General features: G+C 54.5%; 1 protein-coding gene across 3 annotated transcripts in view; it reads left to right on the top strand.

Annotated features, from left to right (window-relative positions):
- The window catches only part of Tpcn1 (two pore segment channel 1), a 44341-nt gene that overhangs the window by 7756 nt on the left and 18620 nt on the right, over window positions 1-17965 (top strand). For all 3 annotated transcript variants that reach the window (XM_070021432.1, XM_070021431.1, XM_070021433.1), the window contains exon 3: window positions 14678-14805. In XM_070021432.1, the coding sequence (XP_069877533.1) occupies window positions 14678-14805 (128 nt within the window). The remainder of the gene's footprint in view (window positions 1-14677; window positions 14806-17965) is intronic.

Here is a 17965-nt window from a genome sequence, read left to right as displayed (position 1 = left end):
TAGCATGGTAGGCTGGTACCAGGCTCCTTCACGGTGGCCAGGAAGAGCTGGCAGGGATCAGCTAGGCTGTTAGCCAAGGACTCCCCATTGCAAAAGTTTGACTTGAGTTTAACCAGGCACCCCGGGGGCGCATATCAGAGTGAAGGCCTCCTGAAGGACTTGCGTAGCTCTTGTTGCTTCTTCTGCCCTGGGTGCCAGAGCAGCTGAACATGGGGGCTCTGGAGTTGGGTCTGAAGACAAGGACAGACCTCGGCTTCTCCAGGCCTCAGCCTCGGACCCCTCCCTGCAGGATGATAATCAGATCAAGATAGGGCTCCAAGTCAGATCGCTGCCGGGACTTATTAAGATCTCAAGCGATTCCTTGGTTACCAACACCATTATGATGGCCAGAGACTGGTTTACTGTGTTGGAATGTTTGTGGTGAGCAGGCATCCTGCATCCCTCACTGCCTCTGTCCCCAGCTCCATGGGGGCCACCATGCATGGCAGCTAGAGACCGGGCAGCAATCAGATTGCCATAGCCTCCCATGGAGCCCAAACACTTGGCCCTGTTAGACTCATTTCCCTGGCGTTCTAAGGGCCTCCACCAGCCATGGGTGATGCCAGTTTAAAAAAGCAGAAGCAGCCAGCTTGCCTGGTGGTGGAGGTTTTGTAATGGAGCCTTTCTCTGCCTCCTCCCAGAAGGCAGGGGAGGGGGAGGGCGGGGAGAGGGGGGATCCTGTCTATTGTCCTCCCCTCCCCCGTGGAATGCCATCTCTCCCTCAGCACACAGAAGCTGTAGTGTCTCAGTGGCAGTGTTGGCTGCTGTGCCTGCTGCCTAACTCTGATCACCTGAGACAGGATATTGACTTCCCAGCCTCCACTCGGGGTGGGGGAGTGGGGTGAGGGGAGGGCACCCTGAGGCCTGGGCTGCCCCCCAGCTGTGCAGAGCCCAGTGGTTCCAGGAGGAAACCTAGGCTCATCATAGGGACCAACCCAGGAAGCACAGGGGCTCTACTCCACGGGAGCTCCAGGGTACCTCTCGCTTGTGAGCCTTGCTTGAACAAATCCCTGGTTTGGCATTTCCTGGCTCAAGCTCTTTCCTCCCTGGTCAGGCGGGTCTGGGGAAGAAGCCACGTGGTGTCCACATGACCCAGAGCTGTTGGGCTCCTGCTTAGTGTATCTCTCTCATTTGGTTCCCTGCAGATATCTGAGGTTGCTGCCTTCAGGATCCTCTTAGAGGGGATGAATGAGGCTCCCAGAGGTCAGAACCTAGCCAAGGTCCCGAGGCCACTTTGTCAGCACTCGAACCCAGATCTCTGTTGTAGTAGCTAGGGTGGTTGCCTGTTGTAGGTGGAGCAAGGAGATGTGGTTGCAAGTGGGAAGTGATAGATTATGTCCCAGGACAGAAAGAACAAACAATAGGCTTGGAGTCCAGCCTGGGGATGCCTAAGAAGGCCAGACCAGGGTGCTAGAGGACTGTCCCCCAAGATTGGCTCCCAGTGACAGTGACGTCGATCGAGACTTACTGGGAGGATATCCTAGACTGAATTGGGGCCGTCGGTACTTGTGTTGTCTGTTGCACTTGAAACCCTTTGTGTTTTGGTGATGCTGGGTGTGGTGGTGGGGGTCCTTCCCTAGCCGAAAGAGTGTGGTTCTTTGGTTAGAATATAGTGGTGCACTCCTGTAATCCCAGCACTCAGGAGACGGGAAGGCAAGAGGATCATGGGGCCGCCTGGACGAGACAGCACCCTGTCTCAGAATAAAACAGAACAAAACCCCACCAGTGGGTCTTCACTCTGAGGCTCTGGTTCAGAGAAGGGTGAAGTCTGAGGGTTGATATTCACTGGTATGCCCGGGACTGTGCCTTCTGGGGGGCAGCGGCCCCTGAGTTGTGGTCATGGAGGACCACAGGCTGACCCCACATTCCCAGCCTTCCACACAGTCAGAACCTATATTTTAAGCACAGGACTTCTGCTTTGTAAACTGACAGCCGACTCCTGTGTCAGCAGCACAGCTGCTGGCCGCAGCCCAGTCACTGGCTGCTTCCTTCTGATCTCAGACACCGGACACACCAGTTCTGCCTTTGCTTTCTGTTCAATATGCAAGCTGTACAAAGGGCTGTGAGGTCACTCCCACCAGCCCAGCCTGGACTGTAATCCTCCTGCTCATGCTTCCTGTGCAGGCAGGTGGCTACCACCATGGCCTAGCTTGCGTTAGTTGGAGATGGCACTTGGCTGACTTTGCCTAGCCAAAGCTAACTTTGATCCTTCCTATCATTTTCTCCTGATCTAGGATTATAGTCCCCAGCCACCGTGCTCTGCCCTTTTCCTTCTTCTTTTTTTTTAAATTTATTTTTTGAGTTTTATTGTAAAGATGCTGTACAGTGTTGTTATAGTTACATGAGTAGGCAATGAGTCCATTTCCTGTCGAGCATTGATACCCCCTCCCTTGTTGTTTATTTTTATTGATTTATTTATTTTGCCAGCCCTGGGGCTTGACCTCAGGACCTGGGCACTGTCCCTGAACTTCTTTTGTTTAAGGCTAGCACTCTACCACTTGAGTCCCAGCACTACTTCTGCCTTTTTTCTGCTTTTGTGGTACTGAGGAATTGAACCCAGGGCTTCATGCATACTGGGCACTAAGCCACATTCCCAGCCTTCCTTCTTCTTTTTTTTTCTTTTTTTAAAATCAGTACCTTTTTATCCTCTGAGCAGCTAGTTTTCCACATGGCCAGCACGTGTTTCTGTGGGCTACAGTGGAGGACTTCCAGTCTGGCTGGTGGTGGGGGCAGGTGGGTGGAGCTTGGTTGGGGCGGGGCTTGGTTAGAGGTGGGGATTGGTAAGAGGCCGGGTGGGGTGAGCCTGAGGAATCCTCTCTCCTGATCTCCTCCACCTCTGGGGCGGTGCTTAGTGGTGGAGAATCCTGAAGTACTTTATGGGGCGGGCTGGGGGGGGGGCGGGTCTCCAGCACCGTGTAAGTGGTGTCTGAAAATTCACTTGGCTGCCTTCCAAGAGGAGTGGGGATAAGTGAGGTACGCCCTGATATCTATTCTGTTCATTTGGGGGGCGGGTATAACTACCCACATAGGCCCAGTGCATGGTCTCAGCATGGGCAGTGTACTTCCCCCCTCCCCCCAGCTTCCCACTTTCTGCACACCTGCCTGGTGCCTGCAGCCTGGAATTGGAAGTTCCTAGAGGAGGGTCTGGGGGACCAGAGAACAAATTGCGTCCAGGGATGGGATGTCCCAAGCAGAGGGGAACATGTGGCCAGAGGTCGGGGCGGGGCTGGGAGAGGCAAGGGATGGGCTAGGGGCAGGTTTAGGGGCAGATTAGGTTGTGGGGTAAGGTGCCCTGAGGTCAAACCAGCTGAGGTGGTAGACTACCAGACCTCAGGCAGGTGGCAGAAGTCTGTAAGCTTTCCCTTCCTCATTCATAAGATGATCATTCCGGGGTTCAAGCAAGACAGCATGCCCTAAGTAATCAGCCCCGTGCCTGGCTTTCCCCAGGCTGGGCCCCGTGAGGCCAGCCATTTTTAGTGCCAGGGGTCCGAGCAGGGAGATTCGTCTTAAGCAGGCATTCGTCCCGTTGAATGGCAGGAGAGCTGCTAAAGGCGTGTGTGTGGCAAAGCTGCTTCCTACAGCATGGCTTCCAGGTTATCAAGCCCGGCTGGTGTCCCCTTCATAGGGAGGGACCCCTTTTCTCTCCAGGATGGGAGGCAGCTGGAGAGGAAGCTGGGGCCTTGCTGTGGTCTTGCTCTCTGGAACTGGCTTCGGCCCAGCCCCAGGGCCTCCCTGGCGTGGGTGTGTCCTGGCCCTACTCATCTGGCCGCCTGGAAGTCCAGCCACTTCTACACTTACAGGGCTGTCTCTGGCTTCCCCATCTTGGGTGTGGGGGCGCCTTTTCAACGTACCCCAGCAGGATCCAGGGGCCTCTACAGAGGCACACGCCTGAGCACGGCCAGCCCCTCCTCCGCTTCTTAATCCCATGTGCCCAGCCCTTGGGTCAGAAGAGACTTCCAAATCTGAGCCAGCCTCCTGATGGGAGAGCCTGATGCCTGCTGCTCCCTGCAGCAGATGCAGTCCTGCTTTTCCCTGTGCGTCCACCCCTCCCCCCAGACCAAACCCCAGTGGATGGGGGCCCAGCGGCCAAGCTCCAGCACTCTCTGCTCTTTACCAGGCAGCCACGGTTCTTTGTCTCAGCCCTCAGGAAAGAGTCCAGTTCTAGTATAGTTTGAATACTTGGATTACAAATTTTAAAAAGATCTCACCCTCCATGTAGTTTAGCTATAGAAGCAAGAGGACGGAGTGTGGCTGTACTAGCAGTGGTTTCAGTTTATATTCGCTAGGGTTTGACTAAGCCTCACTTGCCAGGATTAAGAGAGAGAGAGAGAGAGAGAGAGAGAGAGAGAGAGAGAGAGAGAGAGAGAGAGAGAGAGACAGAGACAGAGAGAGAGAGAGAGAGAGAGAGAGAGAGAGAGAGAGAGAGAGAGAGAGAGAGAGTGTGTGTGTGTGTGCATGCGCGCACGTGCGTGCGCCTGGGCACAGTCCCCAAGTTTCTTTTACTCAAGGCTGGCACTCTGCCGCATGAGCCGCGTCTCTACTTGCAGCTTTTTGCTGGTTAATTGGAGATAAGAGTCTCATGGACTTTCCTGCCTGGGATGGTTTTGAACCTTAATCCTCAAATCTCAGCCTTCTGAGTAGCTAGGATGACAAGTGTGAGCTAACGGCGCCTGGCTCCAAATCACTTTCTCTCCTGACCACCCAGGGAGGCGGTGTCTGACTCAGAGCAATCCTGCTTTGGTGTTCTGCAGCTACAGAGCCGAGTCCTTGTCTTCCCCAGCCTTCCCTAACCACAAGCCTCGTGACTATTCACACCCTGCTCTTCCCCGCTCCCTGTTCTCTACGCACTGAGCCACTCACACCCCAGCTCCTTGCTTTGCATTATGATAGATTCCTAAAGGTTGTAAGAAAATGCAATTTTGGTGAATTAAGTCATTTCAAATATGTGCTGGAGGGCTGAGTTTGGGAAAGAATGCTTTCATTGTATGAATAACAGCCAGAGTCAGGTTGGTGAATCACAGCCTCTCTAGCAGGGCTGGGCCTGTGGGTCTGCATTTTTTTTTTTTTTCCTGGTGTCAGGGATGGCCAGGTAGACAGGAGGCAGGAAGGTAGAGTGACAGCCTAGTCTGATTCTTGGGTATTAGTTGCGGGTCTGTTGTTCTGCACGGTGGTAGTTTTGCACATGTCTGCTGGGCATTTAATAATAGACATGAGGGGACAGCACTGTGAGAGGTGAGTCACCAGAAACGCCCAGTGTCCCCGGTGACTGTGTGTGTCACAGCTTAGCTAGTCCTGGGAGCCATCTGGGGTAACGACAAGATCTGTGCGCACGTGATCAGCCCAGATATAGCCCACGCAGGGCACAGCCCTGCTTCCCCCAGAGCTGCCTGCTTGTCAGACGTGAAAGCGCAGCTTCCAGCCCTGTCATTGCTGTGCCAGCCTGGGGTGCTTAGCCCCCCGCACATCCAAGCACCCCACCACCACGGCCATTTATACTCTGCCCTTCTCTCTTTTCATAATCTGTCTTTTCAGTAGCTCACGGGTTCACGTCATGCTATTTTCTTGTTCCGTAGCTCTTGCTGGAAATCGGTTCAGGCAGAGCAACTGGGCACGGTGTTGGCTAATGGCTTGGAGACGCTCCAGGCTGCCGGATGCATTGGCTGGCACTCGAAGGGTGATCGTCGGCAGGCATGATGTCTTCTCTCTCTGACTCTCGTGGGTCTCCTCTTCTTGCGGCTCGGCTGTTACACTTGGCTGGCCCGCCTCGGTGCTTGCAATCACAGCGATTATGCACAGGCTGGAGCCAGTCTGCCAGCCTCGCCAGGGCTCAGGTTTTATTAGAACCAAAGTCCATCAGGCCTCCGGGCCAGTTGGCCCATTTCCTCCTATTGCATATTATTGCATATTGCTTTTTCTTTTTCTTTTTTTTTCCTATTTCCCCTTGGAGATCAGGCCCTGTCCCAGAGTATAAGAGGGAGTAAGACACCTGACCGGGGCAGTTGGGAGAGAATCCCTGGGCTGTAGGACTGAATGTGTTGGGGAGTGGTGAGATCCAATGATGCACGTGACTTTTGAATGCTTTTGAGTCACGCAATCTACTGAGGGAGGGAGTTGCAGCGTGGAGTAAAATGCCAAGTTGGTTTCTTCCCGAGCCTTGGTTTCTTCATCTGTAAAATGGGGACTGACAGTGATTACATAGGGAAGTTTGATAGTGTTCGCATCAGATTCTCCTCTTCAGTATAAATAATAATACAGTATCAACAGAGCAGTGGTGTTGCCCTTTTCCCAGCGCCTCTCTCCCTGGAGGACTTGCAACTCTCATCCTTTCTCTTATTCAGAGGAAGCTTCTGACTTCCTCTTGGGGAATATGAGCTGCTTCCTGTTTCCGAGTCTTTGAAGCATCTTGTAGCACAGCCATTACCTTCCTTGCCTTGGCCAGGCCTCTTCCCCCACGCCCCCTGCACTTCAGGGAGAGTTACAGTCAAGCACTCCACGGCCTGCTCAATCTTTGGAACCACTTCTTGGTCTCCCTTGTGTTTTTCTCATGCTTAGCTGTTCTGTTTTTGTTTGTTTTTGGTGGAGCTGTTGATTTTTGTTGCTTTTATGACAGTCTCTCTTTTTTTTTTTTTTTTCTGGTTGTGGGTCCTGAACTCTGGGCCTGGGCGCTGTCCCTCAGCTCTTCAGCTCAAGGCTAGCGCTCTACCACTTGAGCCACAGTGCCACTTCCGGCTTTTTCTGCTTATGTGGTGCTGAGGAATTGAACCCAGGGCCTCATGCATGCAAGGCAAGCGCTCTACCACTGAGCCACCTTCCCTGCCCCGACAGAGTCTCTTTATGTAGCCCAGCTGGCCTGGAACTCCAGGTTCCCCCTGCTTCCAACTCTGGAGTTCCAGGATTACAGGCATGAGCCACATACCATACCATACCATACCATACTATACCATATCATACCCAGTCTCTATTGTGGATTTTTTTTTCATGGTGTCTCTTTTGGGCTTTCTTTCATACTAGACAGAAAAGGAAACTGAGGAAGAGGAAAAAAGGATTCAGCTCAGTGCCTGGCCACTGAGCTTACCCAGGGTTCACCTCTCTTCAAGCTCTCTGCAGGGTAGAAGCCTCCTCTCACCTGTCACTTCCCCTAAGTGCGGGTGCCCGGCCACCACCTGGTTGGGCACTGCTTATCTGGGGCAAATGACTGTGGTAGCCCCTCCCTAGGGACCAGAGCGGACCTTCGGCAGCAGCTTTTGTGCAGGCCGAGTCTCAAGCCAGACCTGTCCTCTGAGCACAGGTTATGTACTGGCCTCATGCAGGGGCTCGGAGCGTGCCAGCATGCACAGAACCCCCTGCATCCCGCTGACACTCCCGTGGTCCCCATTCTGCCCGGTGTGGCTCACAGTTAGCATTTCTGATGCTTCCAAGCAAAGGTGGGACAGATGTTTGCACAGGTGCGGCAGCGGCAGGGGAAGGCTGGCATGTGCGTGCGTGCATGCGTGCATGTGTGCATGCATGTGTGTGTGAACCCTGGTGTCCTGAGAAACCTTCGTGGCAGTATCCCAAGCACTCTGCCTGTGGTCAGTGTCCAGTCAATACTCAAGCACGAGCAAACAGAGCCCCCGGCGACACCAGCAGACTCTGGGGTGGGGCGGGGATAGTAGCTCTCCACTTGGGAAGCAGTGGGCTTGGGAGAAGGGCACAGTAGGTGTTGACTGAATGCTCACATGGAGTCACATGGGGCACTGTTGCGGGTCCCTGTTATGAAGGTCACACCCACAGAGACATCTCCGTGGCTGTTTGGGTAGGGACCATGTGTGGCACCACAGGCCCTTGGAGACAGTGGCATTTGTTTGCTTTGTGCCTGCGCTTCTCTCCGCCCTGCTGCCCTGTTTCCTCCGGGCATCGTCAGTGCTCACGATCCTCGGTCCCTTTCCCTGCCACTTAAGTCCTGCTCAGGGGGCACAGGGCTGTGTCCTAGCTGCCCCTCAGCCAGCGTTCCTTCTAGAACAGTGCATGGCCCATGGCGCTCACCCTGCCATGCCTTCCGTTCCTCCTGGGGCACAAATAAGCCTTTGGCAGGGTAGGTTTTGGGCTCCTGCCAGCCATTCAGCTGGGCTGGCTCCACGCCAGCTCTCGCCTTTCTGGAGGTCAGCATCTTTGCCGGGCTCTGCTGGGTTCGGAGCCTTCTCTGACGTGCATCGGTACGTGGGCCCACCCTCCACGCCATCTTGCAGCCAGTTAGCAGTAAGAAGACGATGCCCAGGGAGGAGAGCGTGCCTTCTGCCTTTGCGCGGCATGGTGGCTGTGCCCCTTCATCCGGGGGCCCGGGCGCACCATGCCGCTTCAGTGCCTGCCAAGCTCCTGAGCGTTGCCGCCTTATTTTCCCATGGAGCGCGGCTCTCTGTGACAACTGGCACACGGTTGGGCGATGGCTCGTTGTCATTCTGCTGGGCACCGTTTCCGGGGGGCTTCGTGCTCGGTCGGTGTTCACATTTGTCCCTGTGAGGCCTGGAGCACAGCTGGCACCAGCCCCCGGTTTATGGGTGAAGAGACGGAAGCTTTGGGGAGGAGGATCATGAACGATGGGAGGAGGGGGCACGGCAGGGTGAACGGGAGGTGGGGGGTCCCAGCTGCAGTTCATTTCTGTGGTGGAGGATGTGTGTGTGTGTGTGTGTGTGTGTGTGTGTGTGTGTGTGTGTGTGCGTGTGTGTGTGTGTGTGTGATGTGCGTTTGAGAAGGCATGGAGCTCTAAGAGAGCGAGATCAAAAGGAGGAAGGGGAGAGGATGGGGTCAGCTCCTCGCTTTGAGGCCCAGAACTCTGCATTCTGCCACCTTGCTCCTTGCTCGTGGGGTTTGCCCAACACACCCACCATCCAAACCCACCTCTCTCTAGCTGGGATCCTGCCTGCGGTGGCTTCCCAGCCTTCGCTGACCCGGTCCTGCCGGGTGGCGGTGGTGCCCGCTCCCATCCCCGCTCTCCCTCCTCCCTCTCTCCTCGCTGGTACGGCTTTATTGCCGGCATATGGAAACTGCTTCTATTTATCCTGCAGCACCAGGATGCTGCTACACGCTGTGCTCCAGCGAATGGAAAGCTGGGGTTCCCTGCAGGCTCGTTTCTGAGGCTGCATGCAAAGCAGCCAGCTGTTTACAGCGAGCGGCTGGGCCTGTTACATCAGCGTGGCGGCGGCGTGGCCATCTGCGCAAACAGGTCACCCCGGGCTGGCTGCGTCCTCCGGTGGAGCTTCTCCAGCCTGTGCTGTTGTGACACCATTGCCGGTGGGCCTAGAGGCTTTCTTCCTGTTCTTCCCTCCCACCGTCCTCCAGGGACTCCAGTCCATGGGCCTGGGCCTGTGGCCAGGGAACCAGGAAGGGAATTCAGGACTGGAGGCTCATAAATCTTGAGTGGCCAAGGTCTGCAGACCTGCCCACCCTCTGCCCAGGGCACCAGAAGCACAACATACCACGTCTCCCCCCTGGGGAACTTTTCCCCAGAGCTGCGCAGTGTCCTCTTCCCAGCCAGACTCGGCCGGCCCTGTTGAAGCCTCCAAGAGGACATGTGTTAGAGAGAGAAAAGGGAGACTGCGGCGTCTACTTCTGTGTGTCTCTGCCTGGACCTCTCTTTCCTGCCAGTGTCCAAGCCCACACAAGGCAGAAATGCAGGAGGAAGGGGCAGCCGCGGTCCTCCTGGTCCAGCCTTGGAGCAGAACAGACAGGCAGGGATTCAGATCCCAGGGCGGCCAGCCCCTCCTCTTCAGTGCCCTTGGCTGGGCTATACCAACAACTCCCGGGTGGCACCGCAGCCTCCTGCCTGCCAATCAGGCCTTTTCCGTGATCCCTAGTGTGCTGGCAGCCTTGGCTGGCTTGTGGGTTTTGGAGTCACCTGTGGCTTTTGTGAAAAGCCCCTCCGCAGCATAGGTTGCCCCAGGCCCTTCAGCCCTGCTCTGCCTTCCGAGCCTGGTGAAGATGCCAAGTTCTGTCCTCTGACACAGCGCAGGGTTGAATGGCTGGGCCTGGAACAAAGTGTGCCCTGCAAGCGGGGATTCTTTTCTTTCCCTTCACGCTTGAGTTTTGTTTTTCTTTTTTTTCCCCTCTCTCTCTCTTTTCAGGCTCTTGCCCGAATTACCCTTATACAGAATAGTCCCTCTGCAGCCAATCTTTAAACGAGTTATCTTAAAAAATACAAAGAGGTCACACCGAGCCTCTTGCTAACACCCTTGGCACTCGGTAGAGCCTGCTCTTGACTGAGTCCTGCCGGGCCTGGCTTGGCTCCCGTCTACCTCCATCACCTGCTGTGTTTAATACCTGTGGAGGGACCAGGCAATCTTTCGAGCAAGGTCTCCTGTTTTAGTTCAACTCGGGTGGGTGTTCACAGCTTAGGCATCGTGCCCAACTTGGTCCTGGGCTCTGGAGACCAGTGACCAAGACAAAAGCCCCTGCCCCATGGAGTTGACAAACAGCCCCCCACCCTTTGCCTCTCCCCCACCACCCCAGTCATAGGCAACACCGGGCAATGTTGGGGCCAGATAGGTGCCGTGTGCCTTTAAAGGGAGGCTAAGGGCAGCCTTTGGGTAGAAGATCCAAAGATGCCAGGGAGCCTGCGTTGCTGGGGACAGAGGGACAGGAAGTGCATGAGCTCTGGGGGGGGAAGGGCTGCAGAATAACAAGGAGGCCTGGGTGTGGGAGGGACAGAGCAGCCAGCTGCAAAAGACGGAGTCCAGGGGTGGGCCTACCCCAGTGGGGTGGATGCTACGAGAGCCACGCATGTGTATGTCCTGTCATTTGATACCCATTCACGGTGACGATCGCTGACGAGCATTATCCAGGAGGTGAGGTCTCACAGTCTGGGACAGCCAGTACTGGGCAGGAGCCGGTCAGCCATGGCCCTGGGAGGAATGAGCCCCCTGACTTCCCCAGCCCTGCCCCCTGCTGCCCCCAAATCCTGTGTTGATGCAGCTGTTCTTGATGAGCACTTATAGCCAAGGCAAACATGCTGTCAGCCACCCACTGAGACCTCGTCCCTCTGTCTGCGCCTTACCCGTGGCCCTCCGCGGCCCGTCCCCTGCCAGGGGAGCCTCTCGCCGTCTGTGGTTTAGGTCAGAGCTGCTGAGCCCGTCAATCAGAAGAGAGTAGCCACAGCTGCAGAGCCATGCGCAGGGAAGCTGTGGTGGGCTCAGGAATCCTGGGGAGCAGCCCCATGGTACGGGCTCCCTCTCACCCCTTCTCCAGCCCTCAGTTTCCCTGTCTGTAAGAGGTTGGCCTCTGGGGTCTGTCTGTGTCCAAGACAGGCAGCAAGAAGTGCCCCCAACTTAGGGCAGGACAGCCCCCACTTAGTGTGTTCCCCCAAAATCTGGCCAAGACCGTGTACTTCCTAGACCTCTGGGAAAACAAATTGCTACAGTCACTTAGTGTGAAAGACCGAGGTGCAGGCGGTGGTGCCCGGCTCTTTCCTCCTGGACCTGCACGGGGGTGGGAGTGGGGGGAAGGGGCCATGCTGGATCTGAGCACAGCCCTCGGCCAGTGTAGCCATGCTCCGGAAGTGCGCATGACCCTGCAGGTCCCCCAGGTCTGCTCTCCCATTGTACTGCCTTTGCCGCTGATGGCTCCCCCTTTGTGCCCCCATATTCCATGCGGATAGGGTTCTCAGAGGAGAGCCTGGCACACCAAATATGCCCTGTTTGCTACTTCCACTCAAGCTGAGTTGCTTCTAGACAGATTAATGGGGGGGGGCATCCAGAGTGCCAACAAAGCCCCATTCCAGGCAGGACTGGCAGAAGGCTTTAGCTACCAACCCGCTCCAGGTGCTACTGGCCCCTCAGGGGTTCAGCTTCTTTCTAAATTTGGGCTTGCTTCTAAGGCCATCTGTACCTTCCCACCTGTTCCTATAAACACATACATGCTGCCAGTTGCCAGGGCAGCTGTGCCAGTCCCTCTCTCCTGGTGACCCTGGTGCCTGCCGAAGTACCCTTGACTCATGACTGTGCACCTCTGTGGAGGCGCTGTGTGCCCGGGGGCTGCTGCCGGAGGGAAGGGCAGGGCCGGCCAGGCTCATCGACGCCCACCTGAGGCCCAGCCCAGGAGCTGCCCGCTGCTGCTGGACATGCCCCAGTGAAGAAGACAACTGTCGGAAGCCTTTTTGTTATTTTGTTGTTTTTTGTAGGCTTGGGGATGGAACCCAGGGCTTGGCACCTTCTAGACAAGCACTCTATTTGTACTAAATCAGACCACCAGCACTGAATATGCGATTTGTGTGTGTGTGTGTGTGTGTGTGTGTGTGTGTGTGTGTGCATGCTGTCCCTAAGCTTTTAAACTCAAGACGAGTGCTTTACCACTTGAGCCACAGTTCTATTTCTGTTTTTTTTTTTTTTTTTTTTTTTGGCATCTGACTCATTTGTTTTATTCATGTTTTCATTAAGAATTATTTCCAAGCTGGGTGCCAGTGACTCATGCCTGTAATCCTGGCTACTCAGGAGGCTGAGATCTGAGGATCATGGTTCAAAGCCAGCCTGGGCAGGAAAGTCTGTGAGACTCTTATCTCCAATGAACCACCAGAAAACTGGAAGTGGTGCTGTGGCTCAAGTGGTAGCGTGCTCACCTTGAGCTGAAGAGCTCAGGAACAGCGCCCAGGCCCAGAGTTCAAGCTCCATGACTGACAGAAAAAAAAAAAAATTGTTTCCAAGAGCCAGATGCTGGTGGCTTGTGCCTGTCATCCTAGCTACTCAGGAGGCTGAGATCGGAAGATTGCAGCCCAGAGCCAGCCCAGGCAAGAAAGTCCGTGAGACTCTTATTTCCAGTTAAGCAGCAAAAACCTAGAAGTGGAGCTGTGGCTCAAAGTGATAGAGCACCAGCCTTGAGCAAAAGAGCATTAGGACTAGTGCCCAGGCCCTGAGTTCAAGTCCCATGATTGGCAAAAGAAGATCCCCGGGGTTACCTCTCCTAGGACAAGCCCATGGCTGAACACACAACCGAGGCATGAGCACAGTCCTCTGCGCCACCCGGCCATGTGGTCTGCCATGAAGTGAGGGAGAAGGGGGGTGGGGGGAGTGGGCGAGGAGGGCCAGGTGTCTTGGAAAGGCTGTGAAGAAGTTGTGGCCAGTTGGCTGAGACCCCCCCATGTGAGAGGAGGGGCCGGGAGGCCCCACAGGGGGGTCTCAGGGCAGCCACTCCCGGACATTCCTGTCTAGCTCGGGGCGTGGAGGTGGCACTGTGTGACCCCATCAGTGCCAGCGCACCCCCACCCACCCATCGTCTGCTCTCCGCGAGCGTGCCGCATGGGGTGCTGGCTCCTGCCTTGCTGTGTGAAGGTCAGGGAGGACGCACGCCAGCCAGCTGCCCGTCTGTGCTTGTGCTCCGGAGCCGTGGTTGGCTCCCGTTTCCTGCTCCACGCGAGCAGGTGGTGGAGCGACCTTCTCCTGCCCATGCCCAGGGCTTAGTTTCTGAGATTGGAGTCGGGAGCCCGTTGTGTTGACATTGGGCAGCGGAGGGTCAGAGAGATGGCATTCCAGTGTGTCTAGACTTCTCTCCTCCTCCGGGGCTGAGGGTGCCGGGGAGTTCAAACCCCAATATGGAACGAAAGGAGAGGAGAGGAGAAGATACAACACCCAGGCCCTTAGCTTAAGTTCCAGTACTGGCAGGTGTATACATACACATGCGCGCATGCGCACACACACACACACACACACACACACACACACACACACACACACACACACACACACACACACACACACACACACACACACACACACACACACACACACACACCTGTATGCTTTGAATCAGTGCACTTTGTTGTACCGGTACGATTGTTTCTACATCTGGAAAGGTCTTTGAGAGGTCTTTGTTATCCACCTGTCCTACCAGCCCTGCCAGTCCCCTGCCTCTCCAATGTGCTAGTGAGCTTGACATGTTGGCTTCGTGCTGCTGTGCAAATATCAATGTGCACACTCCATTCTCCACCTCGCACAGGGGAGCAGATTTCCATCCAGATTTCCTTTCTCACAGGAAGTCCACAAGCCGAGTGTCCTCCCATAGTGTGTCTGTTGACCACAGGTGACAGGAGGGTCCAGATTGCTGAGATAACCCAGCTCAACCACCCCAGCAGGATCTTCCCCGGCTCACGCTGGGCAAGTGAAGGGTTTTATCTCTTGGTGATTGTTCTGTTCTCTGCTGACTTCCTTCCTGGGCAGCCGGAGCAGGGAAAGAACCCCCCTCCTTCCCGTCTGGTCCAGGAGAAGTTCCAAGTCCAGCCCTCACTGGCTGGTCAAGGGTCAGCACCCATGCCTGAACCAATCACTGCTTTCTGTGTCCTGGCCTGGGTCACTTGCTTTGGAGCCTGGTGTGGTTCATCCACAACCACACCATGCACCGAGAGCAGGAGAGGGCTTTCTGCCAAGGTAAACCAGGGCAGGAACCTGGAAGAGGAGGCCAGGGTCAAGTAGAAGAAAGTAGAAGATGATCCAGGACCAGGGGGCAAATCCAGTTCTGTTCAGTTGGCTAAGCAGAATGCTAACAGGTCATTCTGTATGAGAAGGATCTGTGTGTGTGTGTGTGCATGCACGCGTGGGTGTTCTTTCCCACCACCATGTGCTGTTGTGCGTCTTGAGCCTGGGTTGCATGTAAGTGACTCCTTTCTCTTCTTCTGCAGATGGGGGCAGCCAGGCCATCCATGACTCCCACGCCCCCACCCTGGTATCTGGGGTGGACACATCCCCCTCCAGCCCCACTGGGCACAACTGGGAGATGAATTATCAAGAGGCAGCCATCTACCTCCAGGTGAGCATCTCCAGCCACTGTCTGCGCCTGCCAGGCTCCATGCGGTGTGCAGAAATCCCATTGTGACTGCCACCCCTGCCCCTGCTTCTACTCGGTCTTCTCTGCTGGAAGAAAGACAGCCAGTTGATGTTCATGGGGTGGGGAGCGGTGCATGCACAGGCTCGTCCTCAAAGCCTCATTTGTGTTGTGGCTCAAGTGGCAGAGCACCACCCCTGAGCAAAAAAGCTAAGGGATACCTACACCCCGAGTTCAAGTCTCAGTACTGTCACGCACACACACTCAAAATGCAGTTTCTGGTGTCAACTGAGTGTTGGGGTGAGAAAATTCTTTTTCTTTTCTTTTCTTTTTTTTTTTTTTTTGGGTCCGGTCTTGGGGCCTGAACTCTGGGCCTGGGCGCTGTCCCTCAGCTCTTCAGCTGTCGACTAGCACTCTCTACCACTTGAACCTCAGCCCCACTTCCAGCTTTTTCTGCTTATGTGGTGCTGAAGAATCAAACCCAGGGCCTCATGCATGCAAGGCAAGCACTCTACCACTGAACCACCTTCCCAGCCCCCCTATTGTTTTCTTTAATGCAACTCCCCACTGCAAAATGACAACACAATATTTGTTTTGTCATTAAAAAGAAATTGAAAGGCTGGCCTCTGGTGGCTCACGCCTGTAATCCTAGCCTGCTACTCAGGAGGCTGAGATCTGAGGATCGCAGTTCAAAGCCAGCTCAGGCAGGAAAGTCTATGAGACTCTTGATCTCCAATACGCCACTAAAAAAGCTGGAAGTGGAGCCATGGCTCAAGTGGTTGAGCACTAGTCTTGAGCAAGAATAAGCACAGAGACAGTTCACAGGCCCTGAGTTCAAGCCCCCAGAACCAGCGTGCTCCCCCACACACAAAAAAAGAATAGATTTAATTAAATTTGGGTATTTATTTGGGACCTGTGTGGCCCTCTGTATGCTTCTTGCGTTTTCAAACAGCCTGTAGCAGACAAGCTCCGGAACAAATGCACTTTGACCCTGGTTAAGCCTGTAGGAATGTCACACCTGCTAAGGATCTGGCACGTCTCCTCGTCTCCTCGTGCACATCACTGCTCTGAGGTTGAGTAAGAGGTGGAACAGGTCAGGGCACAGAAGTGGAATGACCTGGAAGAATCCAGGAATCCAACAATTCCTTCTTTCTCTAAGTGGGTAGGAACAGTGATGATAAAGATAAGTACGGGCACTGGTGGCTCACCTCTGTCATCCCAGCTACTCAGGAGGCTGAGATCCGAGGATTGAGGTTTGAAGTCAGCTTGGCAGGAAAGTCCGAGAGACTCCTGTCTCCAGTTAACTGCCAAAAAACTGGAAGTAGAGCTGTGGCTCAAGTGGTAAATCATCAGCCTTGGGGAAAAAAACTAAGCAAAAGCACAAATAGCTGAACACCCTCCTACCCCACCCCACCCCCAAGAAAAGAACAAAAGGAAAGCAAAAGCAAAAGCCATGGGCTCTTCAGGGGCTAATCTCTGCAGCAGGCCACCATGATCACCTCCTGCTCATGCCAGCCAGTTCTCAGAGGGGCAGACGGGAGGCTGCCAAGCATGGCTGCTGTCTGGCAGGGCTGGGGGTAAGAGCATGTGCTCAGCACGTGCAAGGCACTGGATTCAGTCTCCAGAGCAACAGAAAAGCAGTCGATCCATCAATCATTCAATCAATGCATCAGCTGTCCACTTGGCTATCAAGCGATGTTCTTTCTTCTGTATGCCTTATTTCTGTGCCTCACCTCACAGACCTGTGGGGAAATGGGACATGTGCTGTGGTGACAGGACATTGGTGCAGGGTGGTTATATGATATGAAATGTGTGTGTGCATATCTATGTGTGCATGTGTGTATACACACTTAGCCTTGCACAGCTGGCTAAAGATGAAGGATGATGGAATTCTGGGCCTGGGCCCTGTCCCTGAGCTCTTCACCTCAAGGCTAGCGCTCTACCACTTGAGCCACAGCGCCACTTCCAGTTTTTTCTGCTTATGGGGTGCTGAGGAATCAAACCCAGGGCCTCATTCATGCAAAGCAAGCACTCTACCACTGAGCTACCTTCCCAGCCCAGATGATGGAATTCTTATGACCTTTAAAATCTGTTCTGTTTGTTTGTTTTTTTAAACTCAGGGCCTAGGCACTGTCCCAGAGCTTTTTTGCTCAAGGCTAGTGCTCTATCACTTCGAGCATTAGCTCCACTTCTGATTTTCTGGTGTTTAATTAGAAATAAAAGTCTCACAGACTTTTCTACCTGGGCTGGCTTCAAGTGCAAACCTCAGATATCAGCCTCCTGATTACAGGTTTGAGCCACCAGTGCCTGGATAAATGGCATCACTTTTGAAAAATAACAGCAGTAGCTGAGCACTGTGGCTCAAGCTTGTAATCCAAGCTATTTGGAGGTGGCAGTTGGGGGCATTGAGGTTCGTAGCCAACATGCCTTTTGTTCATCTCAGTAATAAAAATTCACGAGACTCCATCTCAGTCAGTGGCTGGGCAGGGTGGTACAAGTCTGTCATCCCAGCTGCAAAGGAAAGTACAGATAGGAGGATCACAGTCTAGACTAGGTTGAGGCATAAAGAGAGTCCTTATCTTGAAAATAACACAAAAAGGTACTTGTGGAGTGACTCAAGTGGTAGAATGTCTGCTCAGCAAGCACGAGACCCTTGAGTTCAAAATCCCAATACCCCCCAAATTCATAAGTAAAGCTCAGGAGCAGCAGCATGGCTGCTTCTGCTGATGGTCTGGCAGGGTTGTGTTGGGATTGCGGCAGAGCTGCGGTGTGGGGCAGCCAGGCACCGTGAGGATGCCATGGGGTGCCGTCGTTCTCCCCCTTTCCCAGTTAACTCGCTCACCCTCTGCAGTCCTGGTGCCCTGAGTCCCCAGGCCAGGGAGCAGCGAGCAAAGGCCTGGTGTGCATCCAGCCTAATCTAGTTCATGAGCTGTGACACCCTCCAGCAAGCTCAGCACCCCCTTTGGGGGTTGGGGCATGATCAGATCCCTCTTCGTCTCTGTTGGCAGAGACTTCATGGCCATCGCCTGTTCAAATCCAAGAGTTCAAATCCACGCCCTTGAGCCTGTGACTCCTCCAGCTATTGGAAGACAACCCTTAAGAACTGTTGTGGGGCGCTGGTGGCTCCCGCCTGTCATCCTGGCTA

The sequence above is a fragment of the Dipodomys merriami genome, unplaced genomic scaffold, assembly GCF_024711535.1.
Source record: "Dipodomys merriami isolate MVZ:Mamm:240054 unplaced genomic scaffold, mDipMer1.0.p SCAF_142, whole genome shotgun sequence".
Taxonomy (NCBI): Eukaryota; Metazoa; Chordata; class Mammalia; order Rodentia; family Heteromyidae; genus Dipodomys; species Dipodomys merriami.
This window is presented reverse-complemented; position numbering and strand designations above follow the sequence as displayed.